The sequence below is a fragment of the Leuresthes tenuis genome, unplaced genomic scaffold (genome assembly GCF_036924035.1).
Source record: "Leuresthes tenuis unplaced genomic scaffold, fLeuTen1.0.hap1 SCAF_7, whole genome shotgun sequence".
In the NCBI taxonomy this organism is placed as follows: domain Eukaryota; kingdom Metazoa; phylum Chordata; class Actinopteri; order Atheriniformes; family Atherinopsidae; genus Leuresthes; species Leuresthes tenuis.
Genome location: NW_027325361.1, coordinates 24,587,040 through 24,606,907, shown reverse-complemented (window position 1 = coordinate 24,606,907; position 19,868 = coordinate 24,587,040). Strand labels below are relative to the sequence as shown.

Genomic DNA, 19,868 nt, shown 5'->3' with positions numbered 1-19,868 from the left:
CATGCTTCAAGGACTCATTCCAGTTGATTATATTCAAAATATTCTTTGATAAACTGAATTTTACGTAACATTTACATTAGGATATCTGTCATGAAGGGGTCCAGTTGACAACAGACACTATTGGGTCCTGAAACCAATAATGAAAGGAAGAGTGAATCAGTTTGTTTACACAAGAAGTAAGCTTGTAAGAACAGGGTACACTTTTATATATAATCTGAATGCATATGACAAAAACATGGGATATATTTGTGCTGGATCACGTTGCTCCTTCACTGAGTACCTATATGTAGGCTTTCCTGATCATTTTCCTGAGTGTTTAAGGAATTTCCTGGAATACCCTGGTTTAACAAGCCTTTGCTCAACAATATTGAGTGTCCCTCTTCCAATGTTGACCTGTTAGAAAAAATATTCACTTTTCTGGTGTGTGACTATTTGTGGTGAGTTGGACATAGATTAAAGGCATCCTGCAGGTTTCATCTCACAGGCTTTATTTTAGGTTTTTCATCTTACAGTTATCACATAATGTTTTTCGGGAACAACATTCACCAAACAAACTCCAGTAAACTTAAAACCTCAGAGGTGCAAACATCATGCCTCTTTCAAAACGTGAACATTGAAAACGCACCTAGTTCCCTCTCGTGGAGGGGGCCGGTAGTTGCACCCAAGTGCGTCACAGCAAAGCGCGCCGAGGGTTGATACGTCATCAACGACAGACGCAGTATCACAAGAAAGCTACCGCAATAATGGTAAGAAATCTGTTCGAACACATGAATATGTTTTATAGCTTATACTAAATATTTAATAAGGCAGTCTGTGGTTTACTTATAGGTAGGTGTATCGCGTTGTGTGGTGTATAGTTTCCTGGCTTTCGGCAAACCTCCTCTTAGCTCGCTGCTAACACTAACGTTAGCGTGTCGTTGTGTTTCTCAGCTTTTCTACTCGTTTTTCAAGTCGCTGGTGGGGAAAGACGTGGTGGTGGAGCTCAAAAACGACTTGAGGTGAGTTTTTACAATTTAACCACGGAGCATGTTGATATTTTTGCTGCGAGGTCCGACGCTTATTTGCAAAAAAGCATGCTAGCTGCTTGGACCAGTATAATGTAGATGGTGGTAACAAGTGAGTTTTTACACCGAAGCTTTGAATTAACGTTACACTGAAGGCAGCTAAAATGTAGAGAATTGTTGTCGTTGAATTGAATAGGGAGGCGTCCCTATATGAAACGTAAAAGAAATGCAATGTGAATGGACGTTGCAGAGCTTAGAAGTTTATCAAATATTAAAAGGTTATTTTATTGCAGTGTATGGTAACATTTGAATATCCATCAATGCCTATTGTCATTTCTATCCTCACATCTATTTTCAGCATCTGCGGAACTCTTCATTCTGTTGACCAGGTTTGAAATACACATTTATTCATCATCGTTTAAAACAAAGCGTTTCAGATATTACATTATTGTCCATTTTTTGAACATATTTATTTAATTGAATAATTAGGTGTCACCATCCTTTGTGTGTTTCAGTACCTGAACATTAAGTTGACAGACATCAGTGTCACAGACCCAGAGAAATATCCTCACATGGTAAGTTTCTCTGCACCTATCATCCAGCTTTTTGCCTGTCTTAGCCTAAATGTTGCTTTAAGGGTCGCTTGGAAACCCCAGGCTCCTTTCTCTCCAACTTTATCGATATCATTGACAAAAACAGAACAAATAAACGAGAGGGTGGCTGACTGAAGAACAGTCCTTAACTGTGTTGCAGCAGAAAAGCAAATGCTGGGTAATAAAGTTACGTTGTCCCTAAGAAACAAAAGGAGGTTTTCTAAATGAATGCATAACTAAGGCGTTATTATTTTTTTAGTCACATCTCTTAGAGAAAGTTCCAGAGGAGAAATTTCTCCAATCTAATGATTGTTGGCCAGCTTGTCCTCAGTTATTTCGTGGTTATCGGCATCTAAAAATGTGACATTTAAGCTACCTTTGTATATCTTGACATTTTCTAATGGTATGACATTTACTCATAAGCACTTTCTTACATTGTGTCGAACGTCACCCGTCAAAGATAATAGATTCTCCTGAATCTAGTTTGTCTACATCAATCCACACACCTGCACATTTGGAGGTCCATGGAAACTTATTTATTTACAAATCGACCTTATAAATACAAAATGGCAAATGTGCAATTTGCCCTGTTTGAGAAAACGAGGGGGTTGTCACATCAAACCTTGTCTACTGTTTAGGTCTTAACAAAAATGACAGATTTTTAAAGTTTAATTGAAGTACAAACGAAACCTCTTGTTACCAATATGCGTGACACATACAATGCCTCAGTAATTCTGTCATCAATTGTCCATCAAAAGCATTTTGGACGTACAGGATTCTGTGTTTCTTGAAGCTGTTTTTCATCGTCTTGACATCAAACTCTGCCATGTCTTGTTTTAATGTGCTCCAGCTGTCTGTGAAAAACTGTTTCATCCGTGGATCGGTGGTCCGATATGTTCAGCTGCCGGCAGATGAAGTGGACACTCAGCTGCTGCAAGATGCTGCGCGAAAAGAAGCCATGCAGCAGAAGCAGTGATTGGGCTGCGGTCCGGGGGGGGGGGGGCTTTTGTAACAGTGAACGATGACTAGTTTAAGTTTTGAGTTAACTTCATTTAAAGATGGAAAAAATGTCACCGGTCCGTGCAGGTCTTGTCAGCGAGGCTCTACTTTAACACGGAGAACTTTAAGTGCATTCCTGACATTAGTGATGAATGATTTGCAAAGCAGTGCTTATTAGAAGTTGTCTGTACCTCAGAGGCAGTTCACAGATGATGTTTTTGTTTTGTTGAAAAGAAATCGAGCCAAATCCAAATTAGAGTCCAGAGAGCTGAGGTAAAGATCTGCTGTGATGTTTATGTTGACTGTTTACCTTAAAAATATGACTTTTGTTTTTTTTATGCCACTTGGAAATAAAAGTTATTTATATTTTGGTCATGTTTAGTGACTTTTTCTTTTCTCAATGGATTATCTCAGCGTTTTCGCCCAAACTGATGATATTTTTCTTTTCTTTTGTCCTGATTTTGGTCAACCATGGTAGAAGTTATTTTGTAACTGAGTGCATTTTTTTGGGAAGTAAAGATTTAAAAGGATAAATTTCATGGTTTGCACGGGATAGTTGTGGCGTGATCAGCAGGTAGAAGCCTGATTGTTAGATCTGCTTTTGGAAGAACAATAAATGTTTTCTCGCAGTGTAACGGCTCTTCCTGTAACCGTTGAAGCTAAACCAGCTGAAAACACGGAGTGTTCGACACGTTTGGATTTTGAGAAGAGGCGGGAAAATGTTTTCCAGTCTTAAAAAGCAGTGAAAATAAATAATTCTCCAAGCTTCTTATTTTTATCTCGTGCTTTAAGGGAAAAACACCAGCTGTGAAATCTTTCTGTAAGTCTTACTATATTCTTAATGGCCTTATTATCCATTCATTAAGCCATCCATCCAATGTTTTTTTTTTTTTTTTTGCTGCTTGTCCACATCTAATGATGAAATTGCCTGCTGTTACCAGTCTATCACCCGCTTTACGAAATGTTAACAAAAGAAAAAAGAATCCCATCGGTGTTGTAGGACCAACATCTTATTTTTTTTTTTTTAACTCATTATTTTGGTCTAATTATCATCAAAAGACATCAGAAAATACCCATCAGTGTGCAACAATCCTCAGTAATTCAGCTCATTATTTGACAAATAGCAACTGAAAATTGAGAAGCTAAAACCACCAAATGTCGCTGAGAGTCAAAGAAGCTTCCTTGATTATTTGGATTTCCTCAAAACTGATAAAAGCTGAAAAGCACTCTGGAACCAACTGCTGCAGTTATGCCTGTATTGCAGGATTTAAACGGTCATCTTCATTAAGTCCTCTGTCCTTTGTGGGTACAATTCATGGCTTTAAAGTCTAAATTTGTCAAAAAAAAAAAATAATAATTTTCCAAAGTTGCACATCGTGCTGTTTGGACTACAAGATGTTTTCATTGTCTCAGAGCAACATTTCAGGAACAAGTGAAACCTTCTGCCTGCACATTCATGGTCATCCCTGTCAAGCACGACAAACTCTGGTGTCAATACATAGAAATCCAGAACCTTTATTTTACATTCATACATCTATAACGTTGTACAATAATTTTAATGCAGTTTAAAAAAGCCCAATCCAAAAAAAACCAAACAAGTCCTGAAAATTTACAATGATAAAGTTGCATGTTCTAAGGTTACTGACAAGCATATAGAAATATATACACACACACACACACTCTCACACAGGGATTTAGGACGAGTGCTGTCCTTGAGTTGTACCTTAATAGAGCTGGGCTGAATGGAGAGGAATTCAGTCACCATAGAGAAAGGCACATTGAATACACAGTGTATCTACAAACAAAAACCTTAACACTGACACAAATTTACTGTAGGATCTAGAACAAAGAGCAAAAACTGTAAACTTTTACTTATGAAAAACAAATGAACAAAAACGAAAGTCACATCTATACAAATACATCTGAAGCAAAAATGTTTTTCTTGGTCAATACAAAGCAGTACCTTAAAATGCAGTTCAACACTAAGATTGGCTCTGCCAGCAGAGAGCAATCCCACAGATATATTAACACAATATGTCACAATATTTATGTAGTCACCCTCTTCATGTACACTAACGACGGTAAGAGTGTACCTCATGCATATCTTCGTCAGATGGCAACAGTCATCTGATATATTTCAGACTGAATCCGACGCCATGTTTTTGTTTTTTTTTCCCTTTCGTGTGAATATGGCAACTTGACAAGAAGCGACACGTCTGTACATCAACGTAAAACTGTATAGACAGCTTTTTTACATCCGCAAAGCCCGTTATCTTAAAATATATGTACCACTCGTCGATCAAAATTTTCAATACTTTCAGAAAAGTAAGTTCTCTGATATAAAATACTGTATTTTCAAAAAAACACATCGTTTACATTCCGTCCTTCTCAACAAAATAAAGCTTTATATACGTACCCTCAAAGCCTAAAAACACTCCCAACATACACATATATATTCTCGTATTTATATAGAAACAATAAAGTGACTAAGAAGCCAGAAGTGGCTCTACGTTCACATGTAGTGGAAACCCGTTTAGAATGGCATACACAGCCAATTTAATTGTCTAATGAACACAGTGTGGCACTACAATTTAGGATGATTGTACAAGTTGGGGTCTATAAATGCCATGGTCAATGCCTCCGTAAAAACTCTTTGCCTCGTGTAGCTCAGCATGCCTTTGTCAAGTCAGTAGGCATGTCTGCTGTAGACATACGGTATTGGATCTTTGTGTTAGTGATGGCGCCGTGCTTCTGTCGAAGATGCAGCCGCAGCTGACTCTTGTGGCGGAAGTGCAAGTTGCATTTTTCACACTGTAAAAGACAGAAGAGCGGCATTACTTTCAGGCGTTCTCGTTGCGCCTTAGACTTATTTTTAACTTCTCGAGGAGTAAGTGGTGTCAACCTACATGGTAGGGCTTCTCTCCCGTGTGTATGCGCAGGTGGCTCTTCAACGTCTGCAGATGGCGGAAGCGTGTTCCACAGATCTCACAGGGGTATGGCTTCTCACCCGTGTGGATCAACACGTGGGCACGAAGATGAGCAACCTAAACAAGAAAAACATGAAAATCAAGCAAATCCGGCTGAATTTAGACTATAACTATAACTAGATGTCTTAGCAAATCCCATCACACACTGATTGAACATCCGAGCCGACACACTTATTGCACAATGAGCAAAGTAACTTCTACTTAGAGATCAGGCTGAAATGAACTACAGACACAATAATTGCTGCTCCGAAGCAGCAGAGTTTCAAAACTAGGTTCAGACTTTTAATGAAGGGGGTCAGTACCTGCACAAAACGAGCTCCGCACGTCTCACATTTGTATGGCTTCTCTCCTGAGTGGATGCGAGTGTGAGTCTTGAGGTTAGCTGGTCTGTTAAACTGAGCACCACAGATATTACAGCGATACGGCTTCTCTCCTGAAAATAAGAAATCACTTCAGAATTCTGCAACCAACACACCTGAAAGGCAGCTCATGAGCCAGTGGAACTGCTCTATTTTTATTTGATTTCTTTACCTGTGTGGACAGTCTTGTGGCTGGCAAGGTTGCCCTTGTATCGGAATGCAGCTTGACAGCGGTCGCATTTGTACGGCTTGTCGCTGTGTACCTGAAGCATATGCTGCTTCAGAGCTTCATCCTCAGCAAACTTGGAGTCGCACTCGTTGCAGAAGAACGTACCGTTTTCTGTCCAGGACAAAGCAAAAGTCAAAGTTAACTGCTGCTCACGTGTGGCGCTGAATCAACCCTGATGTGAGCAGAAATCCCACACGCACCACAGCTGGAGTCTGAATATTCAGAATGAAGCTCTGCCATGTCTTCTGATAGGCGGGACCTGGAGGTTTTGGGACAGACCTCTGAGTGCTGTGGGGACTGGGAGCCGCAGGTTGAGCAGTTGAGACGGTTCAGGTAGTGTGGAGGGTGGCCATCGCCATTCCTCAGTGACCCCTCAAGTGCACTGGAGATAGACAAATTGTTCAATTCAAACACATATTTCATAATATAATTAATCCAAAAATAAAGTTTCAAAACTGGTCCTGTTTTAAGTTTAAAATTGGGAGAGGTACATTTAAATTGAGTGCTATTTGTTTTATGAAATAAATGAAATGATGAAAAAAGTCCACCAGCAGCTTATGAAAATGGAATAAGCTTGTTTTTTGTTGTTGTATTTAAATCAAATGCTTCGCACAGAAACTTCACCTGTTAATGATGTTGTTGAGACGACTGACTTGCGGCACAGGCAGATCCTCGCTGTGGTCACTGCTCTTGCTTGTGGTTTGAGGGTCGAGGTTCTCTGAGTCACTTGGGTGAAGGTAGGGCTGCAGGCCGAGCCGCTGAGGTGAGCGAAGCCCGGGATCCCTCAACCCCACCTCCTCCTCCTTGGCGCTCTGGTTCAGCACGATGAACTTGTACTTCTTCCAGTTGCGAGCTTTGGGGTCCGGCATACCTTGTGGGCCTTGTGCTCCGCTGGCTTGGGAGAGGCTGGCGTTCTTGCTACTGCTGGACTCTGTCGGGGAGTTGGGCTGGCAATCTGATTTGAGGGGGCTCTGCGGGCTGCTCACCAAACTCTTGCGTCCTGCAGAGGAGATTCCCAGGGGATAGTGCTGATGGATAAGATCCTCCTCTGCCTGAGGAGCGTGCTCTTTGCCCAAGTCTTTCTGGTGCTCGAAGGTCAGCACTGGAAACGTACGCTTCCTTGAGCCGAGGCCAACAGTCTGGCCGACACCCTCGTGGCCCTCCTTTCTCATCTCATCGTCTCTCACTACCTCCCTGGAAGCGTAGGTGGTGGAGTGAATGATGCCGGCAGAGCTCGTGCCAAGCGCCCTGGCGTATTCTGCCCTGATGGCATTGGTGCTGTCATGTGGAGAACAGTGCTTGTGGTGGATGCCACTCTTTGAGAGGTCAGCAAAAGCGTTTTTGGTATCTGTCAGCTTGCAGAGAGGAAAGGGGAATCCTGGCATGGGAAACTGCCCATAGAGAGGGTAGTTGCTTGGGGTGCTGACCCCAGTGAACATGTTTGTGCCGTAGGGCCTACCATCCCTGAACGGAGCCATGCGGCTGTGCAAACTGTCAACAACATCATGGGGCCGGTAAGCATGGACATCCTGAGGTAAAACCAAGGGACTGACCAAAAACTCATCTCTAGGAAGCTTGGCAGTCGGATCACTGTGCAGAAAATGAGAGGTCTGTAAGCATACAGATGCTGATGATCATGGATTTACACCAAATTGTTATGGAGCTTTGTTCTACCCACCTGGATTTAATAAATCTGTGGCAGGTGTCCACCACATGGTCCATCTGCAAGTAAATAGCTGTATTCATGATAGCCACGATCAGACTCTCCTTTAGTGTGAGTCGGGAGGTGTACATAAACTCCAGCAGGATAGCAAAGCCTTCTGGGTCCACCTTTGGGTCCAGACTGATGGCATTAAGGTTGCACTTGTGGGAGTCAGTGAAGATGGAGTAAAACAACCCACTGCAGAAATTAGACAGAAAGAGACACAAGATTGTATGAAAATGAGTCACTTAGTCTGCAAACAGCAGCTGATAAATTTACTAAAAACTTAATGTCACGCACCTGCAAGCCATGAGAACAGTCTTGTGTGCACGGAACTGCTGTCTGTTAACCAAGATAGTGACATCTGTGAGAATATCTCTGCTACGCAGCCGGTTCAGGTTGAGCAGAACATCACTTGCATGGCGTGTGAACTGTATGCAGCTGTCTGCTGCGCAAGCCATTTTGTCAAGTTCTGCAAAAGGGAGAGAGGACATCCAGATTATTTTGCATTTGAAAAAGTGCCTGGATGAATTTTTGCTGCAACTGCACAAGGTATTCATTAGTTTTAACTACAGAGAATGGGTTATCTCGGTAAAATAACAGGGTTCAAGAAATCTGAACCTTTCCAAAGGTAGCGGATAAAAACTAGAACAGATTCACAGATCACCGGAAGGCGGCGCCCTTTAATAAACAAACAGCGACCAGACGTCTTCATTTCCACCTTAAGAATAATTTCTCTACTCGCTCTGTCAGAAACACTGGTTGCCAGCCAAATATAACAAATTAAATTCGCATTATATCATGAAGATGAATGAAGAAAAAAAAAGAAGCACATTTTCAGAAGTAAATATATCCATTACATATAATTATATTGTGACTTTATATTAGAAAAATAAATAAATGCCACTTTAAACAACAAAAAAAAAAACAGAATAAAAAAAATTAGCACCTTAGCAGTACTAAATTTAAATTTTAAATGCGGCGTAAGAAAGTTCAGACTGCCTTCAGCGCGGCGGGGTCGGCTTTCCCACCAGCTCACGCCTGACAGGAGGAGAAATTAGGGAAATCATTTCCGCAAGCAGCTGACTTATTACTAAAAACTTTTCACACGCGCGCGCGCTCACATACAACAAACAAACAAACATCCAAATTTCAATTTCAACCGCAAGATGTCCTCGCCATGACAGTCTGCCATATAGCCCCGTGCAGGTGACAAGGTTATAAGTAACAGTTTGCTGTGGAAAAAATAAAAGACAGACAGTGCTGTTGTGAAGTCCAACAAATCGCTCTGTGTCGATAAACTGCGCCGGATTTCTGTGTCAATTATTTTATGGAAGCGAAAGCTAATACTGAATTAACCCGAGGAAGATAAAGAAAAAAAAAACCCTCTTTTTTTAAAAAACGGAGGCGGATTTATGACAGTATATTTAACTCAATGTCAAGTGAGAAGTCTGAAACCGGACACGTCTCTAAATAGAACCAAGACACTTAAAACTGACGGACTGGTAAATAGTTACCTGCTGTCGCTTAAAAAACTACCAGTAACGTGGACAAAATTAACTACCCTTTTAGGAAATCTTTAACGAGGATTACAGCTAAATAACTTAAGTCGTTCGGCTTTAGTGAGAGTGAAGCCTACAGTTTAAATGCCAATGCATATTTTAATCTGCTTAAATTGGTGTTAGTCACAGTTTCTTATTTTATTTGCATTTTATAGGCCCTAAATAGAGACTGTCGCTGTTCTTTGGCATAATTACTACGTAACCGAAACACTTAGGCCAGGAAAGATGTGAGAAACCTCGCGCAAAGCCCGAGCAAGCTCAGGGCTTTTTCTTGGTGACACCTTTAAACTTGGCGTAGTTGTTTTGCTAGCTTGTCAAACAGCGCGCTTTCACTGTGGGGGAAAACGAGAGAGACAACTTGTAGACTCTACCACGGAAAAAGCACACCCCACAACAGTAATATTTCCGCTACAATGTTACGGTAACAGGAGGTTTTGTTCGGCATTGCCTTTTGCGCTCCATTAGAGCAAATTACCTTCGCTACGACCGCGAAGTAAAAATATCCTGAACCTGCGACTGCCATGCTGCCAGCAAAGTTCGTGTGACAGCGCGCGCGTGCCTCCGCTCCACTGCGTGCTGACACTTGAACGTACAGAGTGGCATCAAATCAGAGCGCATCAACACAGCCACATTCACCCAAGCCCGTGTGCTACAGCTCGGGTTCCGGACAGCACAGCCAGCTCTTAGAAGTCCTATTTTCGTCGATGTAGTTATCTAACCCGAGCGTTATTACAGCTTTACAGCATGATTAAGCAGCTACAGTGGAGGTAGGCAGCTGCCTGCCCCGTTGGTTCACCAGCCCAGCGCCGAGGCAGCCGATCTGTCAAGACAGCGGTGCTCCGGCTGTCACCACAGCAGAGTTTCGACTCAGCACTGTTCACACTGACAGTCTCACACACAGCCCTGGCTTCACAAACACTTCACCAGCACAAATGAATAAATGTCTAAAGCATCAACAGAATATAGTAGATAACAACTTCGCGCCAAATTAGAGGAAAAATGGAATTTAAAAAATCACCTGGTAGCGCTTTCCTAGAAACTTCTTGCATCACCACTTCTAAGAACCCCAGTTCTAAGAATCAGACGAGCACAATTCTCGGAATTTGAGCCCGAGAAAGTACCACTCCCCCGGAGCAGGGGAGAGACGCCTTTTTCCCAAATTATAAAAACAAATGCATTTAAAAGCTGTTAATGCTGTTTGTACTGCACCTAACAGTTTTTAAAGTTATACTATAAAAAAACTAGTGTTTAAATTAATACAAAAATTAGTATAATTTTAAAAAATAACGCAGTCAATTGCTGTCTGAAGATCAAAATCCCCCTGCGTTTGGTATAGTCCGCAGTCAGAGGACGTCGGGCTGGCTACGTCACCGGTTCTTTTAACCCAGCCCCCGAAATTCTCAGAACTAATTCATATTCCATGACTTAAGCAATGTGTGGTGTCGTTGACTGCCGTCGCATTTAATAAACAGACCCTACATGAACAGCACAAAGACTGAGCTCTAAATTAGGTCCAGGCGGACAGGTCCATGTTACAGGCTTGCTTTTCCTGTTGACATTTTGTAGCCAGAATTTGCTGCCGCTATGCCAACTTCACAGACGAAGAGTACTGCGAATCGCCATCGGGGGTTTGTTGAAAAAGGAAATCTTTAACAGATTTATTATTCACACGTCTGTAGGTAGTCAGTGGAGCGTTTGGATGGGACTGTTTATCTCTGCGCACAGTTAAACTGGGCACTTTATCTGCCCAATTTAAAAACGAACGGTTTAGTTTTTTTTATTTTTTATTCTCACCTACGCGTGTAACGGTTTTATGTACTGACCTTCCAGCTGTTGCCGCGTATGCGTTTGGTTAAGTCGCTGCTACAAACAAAGCTATAGGCCATTTGGGATAGTGCTTAACTACAAATCAATTTAAGGTCTGCTAAGAATACTTCGTTTAAGCAAGTATCACTAACAGAAAAGCATTGCGTGAGCCAACCTGAAAGCCTTTAGCCCGTCGTTATGAATCTGTTAATCTTTAAAATGCTGTGAAACCTGTTGTACACGTTGTAAAGTGTAATACCAAGGTCAGGTCTGTGTGGTTTTGGTGTTAAACGTCTGCATTGCTCAGTTCACGGTGACTGCTGTGACTTAGATTTTTTGTAATTCATGGGTGAAGGTACCTGGGAGAGTTGTCCATGTCAGGTGACGAGAACATTTACAAATGCAAAATGAATGAAAGATTCTTGGAAAAGTAATTGAATCCATTGCTGTATCCCCCCCACACACACACACACTCTGCCATTTAATTAAAAGCCATGTGTACTGCATATTGCATCATTTCTCAGAGTCGAGCAAGAATAAATAAAGTCTTTTTTTTTTACATCTCAGCATTGTAGCATTGTGTTGGTTCTTTCCTTGTCTGAAACTATCACCAACTAGGCACTTGCACAAAATGAAACAAGACTAGCTGAACTGTGTCGCTTTGTTTCGTCCCGCATGCAGGGGAGAACTGGTGTGAAATTGCACATTGTTTACCAGCTAATAGGTGGCTTCTGATTCTTAGTTATGAGATGCAAATGACAGCAACTGAGAACTTATATTCATCTCATGAGATGTGGGCACACATTTACTGTCAGTGACTCACCTTGGAAACCCTGTTTGTGGTGATTCCAAACCACAGATTCCCCGTCTTTTCTCATCCCTTTCACTCCTTGGCACAGAAGCAGCATTTGTTGGGCTGGAGAACACAGAAAATCACATGAAATGTAAAATATGTGGGAGTGCATTTAACAGTGAAAGTGTCCAAGGAGTTTCAAAAACTCTCCCTTCAAAATGCAGCCATAATCTTAAGCAGTTTTTGATACTAAAAAGAATATTTCATTCAGAACAGTTCAAATGTTTTGCTTTTGTATCAATATCAGTGCATTTATAGCTGTAAAGATACGTGTGTTGGCTGATTGAAACATAGCCTCCTTTCTTGTCAGTGTTACTACAGTTAATAACCTGCACATTCCACGTTGGAGCAAACCGCCTTGTGCATTTTATGCTGTAAATGTTGCCACAATGAGACTTTAAATATGTTTCTACTCCTTTTCCGTGAGGACTTTGTGTAATATAGAATTATCTTATAAGTTTATTCTTTCAGGACCTATTTTAAGCACCCTTAAGATGATATTCTAATTTGATAATTGACATATCCGAGAGAGTAAAAAGTTTTGCTATGATTTCCCACCGTCATCGCACCCGAACTGCCAGCTGACTCTGGTGACATTTGAACTGCCTGATACCTTCGTCATCCTGTGAACAACAGGCGGTGTTTCTTTTTCAGCCCAATGTACGCCAACACACCCCGCTTTACCACAAGTGACATTTCCCTGTGGATTGCCTAAACATCCGCCCATCTGGATCCAGCATCCCACTAAAAAACACTTCAGGTGTTCCTAAACCATTGGGGAGAATAAAGGGGGGAAAAAAGAAAAAAAAAGTCTCCAAAATAATTAAGACGAACACTTTTACAGCAATCTGCGATTCAGCACTGCCAAATAAAGACTGTGTTGAGCTCCAAACAAAGAGCAGCGTCAACTTTATTTCAATCCACTTGGGGGATGTTGAAGGCGCTCCAGCGCAGTTATGCATAATGCACGGCCATAAACCATCCAGGAGTTAGGAGAGAGATGTGTAATTTACCAAGGCCTCACGCTGTGCCCAGCTATAGAGGGATGAGATAATTACTGCAAATCCTTGGCAAACTTTTCCTCAACCAATTTCTTGCAAAAATAAATGACCCACTTACAGGGGGCAGAGGAAGAGTGCAGAGAAGCTGATCAATATGCCCCGGTCTGAGCTGATTGGGGGTGCATTATCACACAATGAGCGGTGTATCAGCTAATCCCCTGATCTCCATTCAGGCTGTATAATTAAACAAGTGGTCATGACGTTAGGGCCTTGGTCTCACTGTCAGAAACCATCACAGCTGAAGGAGGCTGCCTGTGATTTAAGTCGGGTCGGCCACTAACAGAAGCACACTTTAAAAAAAAAAGCATCTTGTAAACTTGTGACACGTGTGAAACACCTCTTAGCCTGTTTTTGGTGCATGATAGGTCACTGAATAGAAAACGTCCACTGACAAAAGCCCGGGGCCCGGAGGTTGCCTCACTTTTTTTTTCCCTTCTTTTTTTCCCTCACAAACTGCACACTTTTGTCTCGTTTCACAGCAAATTTCTGCCAACTTCAGTGTTCATTGTCAGCAAAGATGTGAGTGTGGAGTTTTGTTCTGAGAGGCATGATGCAACCGCGCTGTAACACCAAACAGATAATGCTGTTAGCTACAGAGGTCTTTTTAGTTCCTTTCTCTAAAAGAATTTCTTTTCATATTGTTAAGTTTCACTTTTTTTAACTCCATGCATCCCAGAAGCTTTTTTTTTACACCCCCCCTCTCTTTTTTCTCCCCTTTTTTTTTGTTCACACTTCACTTTCTCTTTGTCAAACACCACCATGACTGCAGGTGTGAAATGTGGAGCAATTGCAGCGTGTCAATGAAAAGATTTGTTCTCCACATCTTATTGTATGTATTGATACAATTTCCTTGATCGTCTATTTGAAGAGATCACTGAAAACATGCGCAGCATGCATCATTTATAACAGCTGTTTAGGAACACAAGGTGTAATGAGTGAGTGCACTGAAAAATTGACTTCAAAAGATTTCCTGTGCAGGAAGGCTCCTTCTTTGTAAGTTTGCCTCCTGCTTTTTTTTCTTTTTTTTAATTAACAGGCAGAGAAGTCATATTCCGACACAAAATCGTGTCTGCTCTTAACAAAGCTGCTGTGTGCCTCTCCACATGTGCACGCTCCGGGTTGAAAGTTGTCTTTTATCCCGATTGACAAGGTTAAACACACACAGGGAGATTACCAGCAGCTCTGAATGATAGTGGTAAAGAGCTCTTTGAGGTTCACACTCATCTAGAGAGCAGCTTCATGATTACAAATGATCATTTTGGCATCGCATTTTATTCAGAGGGTTTCAGGGTCTTCTCTTACAACTCGTATTCATAAGTTATACATGTGTTTTAGCAGCTCCGGTGGTCAATAAGCAGAGTCTCTGAATGTGTGAAAGCTTTGTTGAAGATGGGGTGTTAATTCTGCTTTATCAGTTCCTTCAAAACCAAAACACAGCCACACTCATGGAAATAACTTTGGAGTAAGTTTCTGCCGAGTGCCTCTGTGGATAACCTTGAGTTCACCCGTTTGCTTGTGCAAGCTACATGCTAAGGTTATAGTCAGAGCAGAGGCGTGTTAGTGGGCTGGAATTCCAATTTAGTCAAATCAAAGCATGTAGATTCAGGACTTTCTCAAGGCCAGCTGCAAGGAGCGAGGAATGCAGCCTGCAGAGTGGAACTTGATGGAATTTTCCACGCATACCACAAAGAGCCTCTCGCCAGTGTGCCATCTGCTGGATGACGGGTCGGTTTCTTCCACAAAACACAAGGAGAAACGGAAAGCATGCCACGATCGCCACCATTCACATAAAATCTTCACACTCTTTGGTGTCGGCTCTGTCTGCCTATTTTATTTCAAACGCTCCAGGGCTGCAAAAACATGCAGCAGTTCCAGCGTGCACAAGGAGAAGTTGTTAAGATTTGGGAGAACTTCTGCACAGATTAGTTTCAAAGCTTTGTTTATGTGCCTCCACGTGGGCTGAGTTTAGTTTCTTAACGGAGGTATCCTGTCTTTGACAGGAAGCTTTGGAGCAGGGATTCAAATGGTAAACAAGAGGGTCTTATTTCTTTGCACCACACTCGATAATGATCCAATAAGAACCATCTGTCGAAATCAACCCCCTTTTCTGCTCTACTGTCAAAACATCCACCAGTTGGCTCCAAGCCTTAGATTGTGATGGCTCTGGGTGTGTGGTGGAAATGTTTTTTTGTATCACAGCATTTTTTGTTTTTTTGTCTTTGACATTAGGCACATGCCTGTTTACTGCGCTGGGGAAATTCCCACCAGGGTAAATTTACTTGGAATAGTGATTATATGATTAAAACAGAAGGCTAAACAGTTAAGGAAAAAAAGTAGTATGAAAGCTAACTGACCTAAACAGTGACAGCTTACGAGTATTACAGAACATCTACTTTTTCCATTGTTACTTTAAGTTAATATTTGGACATAATTGAGACATTGTCCAAATCTTTTAGTGACACAGCAAGAAAGCATAACACGGTGTCTCCAAAAAACAAACCGACGTTTGTTTTGAGTAAATTTTTTTAGTAAATGTTTTGCACTGTTTAGGAAAAAGAGACAACATGAAGTATATTTCCACTGAAGCAGTGGAAACTTCCACTCTCAAGTAGTTTGTATGTGATGTAAATGGTCACGACTCAAAGCTGCCAAACCGGTTTGAATTCTTCGTCGTGTAGGTAGCGGATGTTTGGCCTCAAACCGAGGGGGAAAGCTGAGACTGCTGCGATATATGCCCACATCATCAGAGTTCGTAGAGATTGACTGCACACCGATTCAGTCTCGCAGCAGTGTTTTGTTCCCGGACTCTCATGTAATCGCTCTTCACTTGCTAGTTTTTCTCTCCCTTGCCCTATTTTTGATATCAACCATATACAATTCTCCCATGTTACACTGTTTCTACTGCCAGATCAAGGTAGCTGCCTAAATCTAATGTCAGGTGCTGACGCTGGTCTACAAGGCTGGTTAAACAGGAACTACACACACCTAGCTCCAGGCCACAGTTCAACAAGAACCATGCACAAGCGGCAACGGTGCACTCTTCAGCATACTATCTCTGTTGCTCCTGTGCTGGAAAAATTCTAAAATATGAATGCAATCCTGGTTAGAGCCCCGTTAAGGTTCTTACTGAACACATCTACATTTTTAATTACCTCATGTTCAGACACAGGAGGTCAGATTCAATTCCTCTCTTCAAACATGCAGAAACAGGAGCTGTAGACGAGCTCTCCATGAGAGAAATCTGGTCTTAGCCCTGACATTTCCACCAAGATTCCTGTGCATCAAACATTACCAACCTCCAGTAGCATATAGGTGTATTTTCATGTCAGCTCTTTGGTGGTTTCCTCCAGCCAAAAGCAGTAAATGGATTTAAATCCAATGTGGAAACAGGGATTGGGGAGGATGAAAGCAATCCCACCAAACCCCAGAAGTCAGAAACAGAAAACAAACCTCAACCTCAGTGTGCTCACATGGATTGAAGAGAAGATAATTACAGCATTTTATTTAAATAAAATATCACAGGAAATATATGAATAATGTATTAAATGCACACGGACATTTGCAAACAAAGAAAATAACCTCATTTTCCATTTTTCTTTCATATTGCTCCCCAAATTTGACCCAATATGCATCTAGTTTGGTTTAATTTTCACATGGAACTGACTGCATTTTACTTAATAAATATAGACATTGGAAAAAAAAAGAATAAATAAGTAGAACTCTTTCTTTTTGTGCATTCACGAAAACCTCCCACGGTTTATTTTTGCTCGAAACAAATCAACTCAAATAACCATCAGCTCTCATTAAGCTGCATTTTCGCTGTGAACGGTATTTTTGATTGTACTCTTGTCTCACTAACAGCGGCTGCATCCCTCTGTGCTTTCATTAAAAAGCATCTCTACAGCCCAGGAAATGGCAGGTGGAAGTTCAGACTGTGCCAGCGCCTGTGCTCGGCACCTTTACATCATTGTTATCTGCGCCTCATCATGCAGACAGAAAAAAAAAAAGTTTTGTTTTGCATGCGCGAGACCACAAGTAATTCTCTGTAAAAGTAGCACATGTGAACTGAAGAGAAAATCAACCGACCAAAATGTTCCAACCAAAGCGTGGATGTGCATTAGCGACCTGTTGTAAATTCAAAAATAAGAACGTTTGGCTTCTACAGAGGCCTCTGATGGTGTAAAAGTCTTTTATCTGAAGGACTCACCTTTGCTTTTTGTGTTCTTTGTGTGCTTGAGAGAAGATTCCTGTGGTGCAAAGCTGGCACGAAAATCAAAACGGAATCAAAAAGTTCTCTCAAAATGCTCATATCTCCCCTTGGCTCATGTTCAAAGTCTTCTTTACATGTTTTTACATACAGGAGATAAAGTCTGTGAGGACATTATTTAGTTAGTGAGATTCAGTTCTCCCATTTGCTTATCAGATGTCAGTTGTTTTATCACATATGTGCTTACTGTATGTGCTTTACTGTTAGTTTGCGTACTTGTTCAGACAGAACAAGCGATTCAGCAACACATTGATTAAATCTCTGAGATTAGCTGACCAACATGAAAGTTGTATGGAAATATACAGTATTATCAAGGCAGCTGTTAGCAAGCCAGAGTTTCTGGCCTTTGTATGAAGTTAAGTGTTTGGCTGCCATCCATCTTGCTGAGGTGCCATATTCTAACAATATATGACAACTGTTTTAAGAAGGGACACTCAGATATTCCGGCTTATTTGTTTTTTAAAAATTGAAGGCACATGCACGTATCATGCACGCTGCCAAAGGATGGAAGACAAAGAAAGCCCTTCATAATAACAAGAAAAGATTAATTGCATACACAGATTGACATTTGTGGTCTGTGTTCAGTGGAATTTTTTAACTGTTTTATCATCTTGCAAAGCCTCGTGCCTCTGTGCATGGCATCAAGCCCCAATTTTCAGAAATTCAAAATGCGCTCGAGTTCACTAAAGGCTTAACTTAAGAGTTTTTCTCTCTTTGCTGCACTCGACATTCATGCATCTTCCACCAGTGCAGAGATTTCCTCTCTTTAATTTTTACCCAGTGCTGACAAACAGTAGAAAGTCTCACCTTTCTGCTGGAAGGAGTGAGGCATGATAGGATCTGTCAGGACTCAGGTGGCCGCTCTGAATCTTCAGCTCAAAGTCCAGCTCAAGAAGTGATGGGACCTCTCCTGGGGGTTCCAGAAAGCGTCTCCACCAGAGGTTTATTTGTCTGGCAAGTTGCTGGTAGATCCAAGATGCAGAGGCTGACTGGTGCCCGAGCCTCTACCCTGAGTGGCAGCTAAAGCTCGGAGGGATGAAGTTGTTCTTCAGCAAAAGAGGGCACCGGATCTGTGTCTGGCAGTGGCGGAGCAGCTCTGGTGAAGCCTCGTGTCTGTCCTTGTCGAGTAGGATGGGAACGCTTCTGGAAAGGCGGGCACGGCAGCCGGGCTGAAGTGAGTCAAATTGACTGAGCACGCTTCACGTTAGAGAAACGGTCCACAGGGCATCTCTCTGGCACTCTGAGCTGATAGGCCGCCTGCGCTCTAGCGTTCATTGATTGTAGCACTCACAGTCGCTCCACTTTTCCACGAATGCTAAAACCGTGGGACAGGCTGAGTTTTTAAAAAAATAAAAAAAAGACATGAGAGAGAGAAAGAGAGAGAGAGGGAAAAGATTAAACAGCCTGCAAAATAATCCCAGTTTTTCTATATAGAATTGATTTGAATGTAGAGTCTGAAATCCCATTAAGCCACGGGAGCACAAACCATAGACTAGCCGTGCCTTTAACATGGAGGAACTCTTAGAGCTCAGGCCATCTGCCAGATCAGAGTTTCTCATATACAGCAATGACACATTGTTTTATAAACAGAGCTTTTACACAACAAACATTTCAGTGTCCCAGAGCATTAATCTACCTAAGCTTATCTCAATCCATGGAACTAGATATTGCTCTTTATAACTTGAGTAGTGGAGGGGGCGTCATTACATCACACCAGCTGTCACTCCAATATGGCACAGCCAATAGGAAGGTCAGTAATGTTGCAGCTGGAGAGAAAATTAGGGAGGAAAATAATGACAACATTAAAGGAACATTTTCGATTAAAAAAAAAAAGCTACTGTCAGTGTTGAATGATCTTTTTCTTTTTGTCTGTGGGTAGAGTTAAGTAATTAGAATGTCGTAGCAGGAAACCAAAATATCATCTTTAGCATTTCACTGAAAAAGTGCCTTTTTTTCTTCTTTTTTTTCCATCTTTGTGCATGTGAATCCGTAGTGTTAACATAAAACCGTTTTGTGAATCAGCACACAATTGTACTCGACACCTGATGCTGCACTCAGATTAAATCGAAACACATAACGTCTGTGCAGATAAGCTCATCTCACCGGGAGACAACTCCCAAAAGCTCTCACAGTCACCAGCACTTCTATGTGAAGAGGTACACATTAGCGGAAAATGAGATATGTATGGATATTTGACAGATCTTACCATGTGCAGTGTGTTCATCGCAGCTATGAGATAATCCAATGGATGAGTGGACTAATATTCAGCCAATCCTACTAAAGCCAAATTAGTCCAACACATTTCCATCATATTCAGAGTAAAGCAGCCCTTACAATCTGAGCTCCTGGGATACTGACAGCAAATGACCGGTGAGCCTCGCAGATCCCTGTGATCCAGGGATAAACTCATGAAGCAAGCTTAAACCTCTTAATGACACACAAATCA

At 41.6% G+C, this 19,868-nt stretch overlaps 3 protein-coding genes across 6 annotated transcripts in view; 1 reads left to right on the top strand and 2 right to left on the bottom strand.

The window, feature by feature from the left end:
- LOC140312341 (allantoinase, mitochondrial) overlaps positions 1-19,868 on the bottom strand; it is a 505,108-nt gene that overhangs the window by 390,214 nt on the left and 95,026 nt on the right. The gene's annotated exons all lie outside the window — the stretch shown is intronic.
- On the top strand, positions 677-3,301 carry smx5. Its single transcript, XM_072388752.1, has 5 exons — positions 677-746; positions 931-998; positions 1,363-1,393; positions 1,520-1,579; positions 2,448-3,301. Exons 1-5 carry the CDS (start codon positions 744-746, stop codon positions 2,571-2,573), a joined length of 288 nt encoding a protein of 95 aa, XP_072244853.1. The 5' UTR covers positions 677-743; the 3' UTR covers positions 2,574-3,301.
- On the bottom strand, positions 4,754-18,748 carry bcl6aa (BCL6A transcription repressor a). Of its 4 annotated transcripts, none has more exons than XM_072390093.1 (10): positions 18,230-18,748; positions 12,065-12,157; positions 8,174-8,345; positions 7,850-8,071; positions 6,796-7,761; positions 6,372-6,553; positions 6,115-6,282; positions 5,886-6,016; positions 5,503-5,640; positions 4,754-5,407 (listed from the first exon to the last, which is right to left on the bottom strand). In XM_072390093.1, exons 1-10 carry the CDS (start codon positions 18,252-18,254, stop codon positions 5,264-5,266), a joined length of 2,241 nt encoding a protein of 746 aa, XP_072246194.1. In that variant the 5' UTR covers positions 18,255-18,748; the 3' UTR covers positions 4,754-5,263. The 4 variants fall into 4 exon arrangements, with proteins under 4 accessions (XP_072246194.1, XP_072246195.1, XP_072246196.1 ...); XM_072390094.1 differs by lacking the exon at positions 18,230-18,748 and adding an exon at positions 17,363-17,405; XM_072390095.1 differs by lacking the exons at positions 12,065-12,157; positions 18,230-18,748 and adding an exon at positions 10,454-10,551.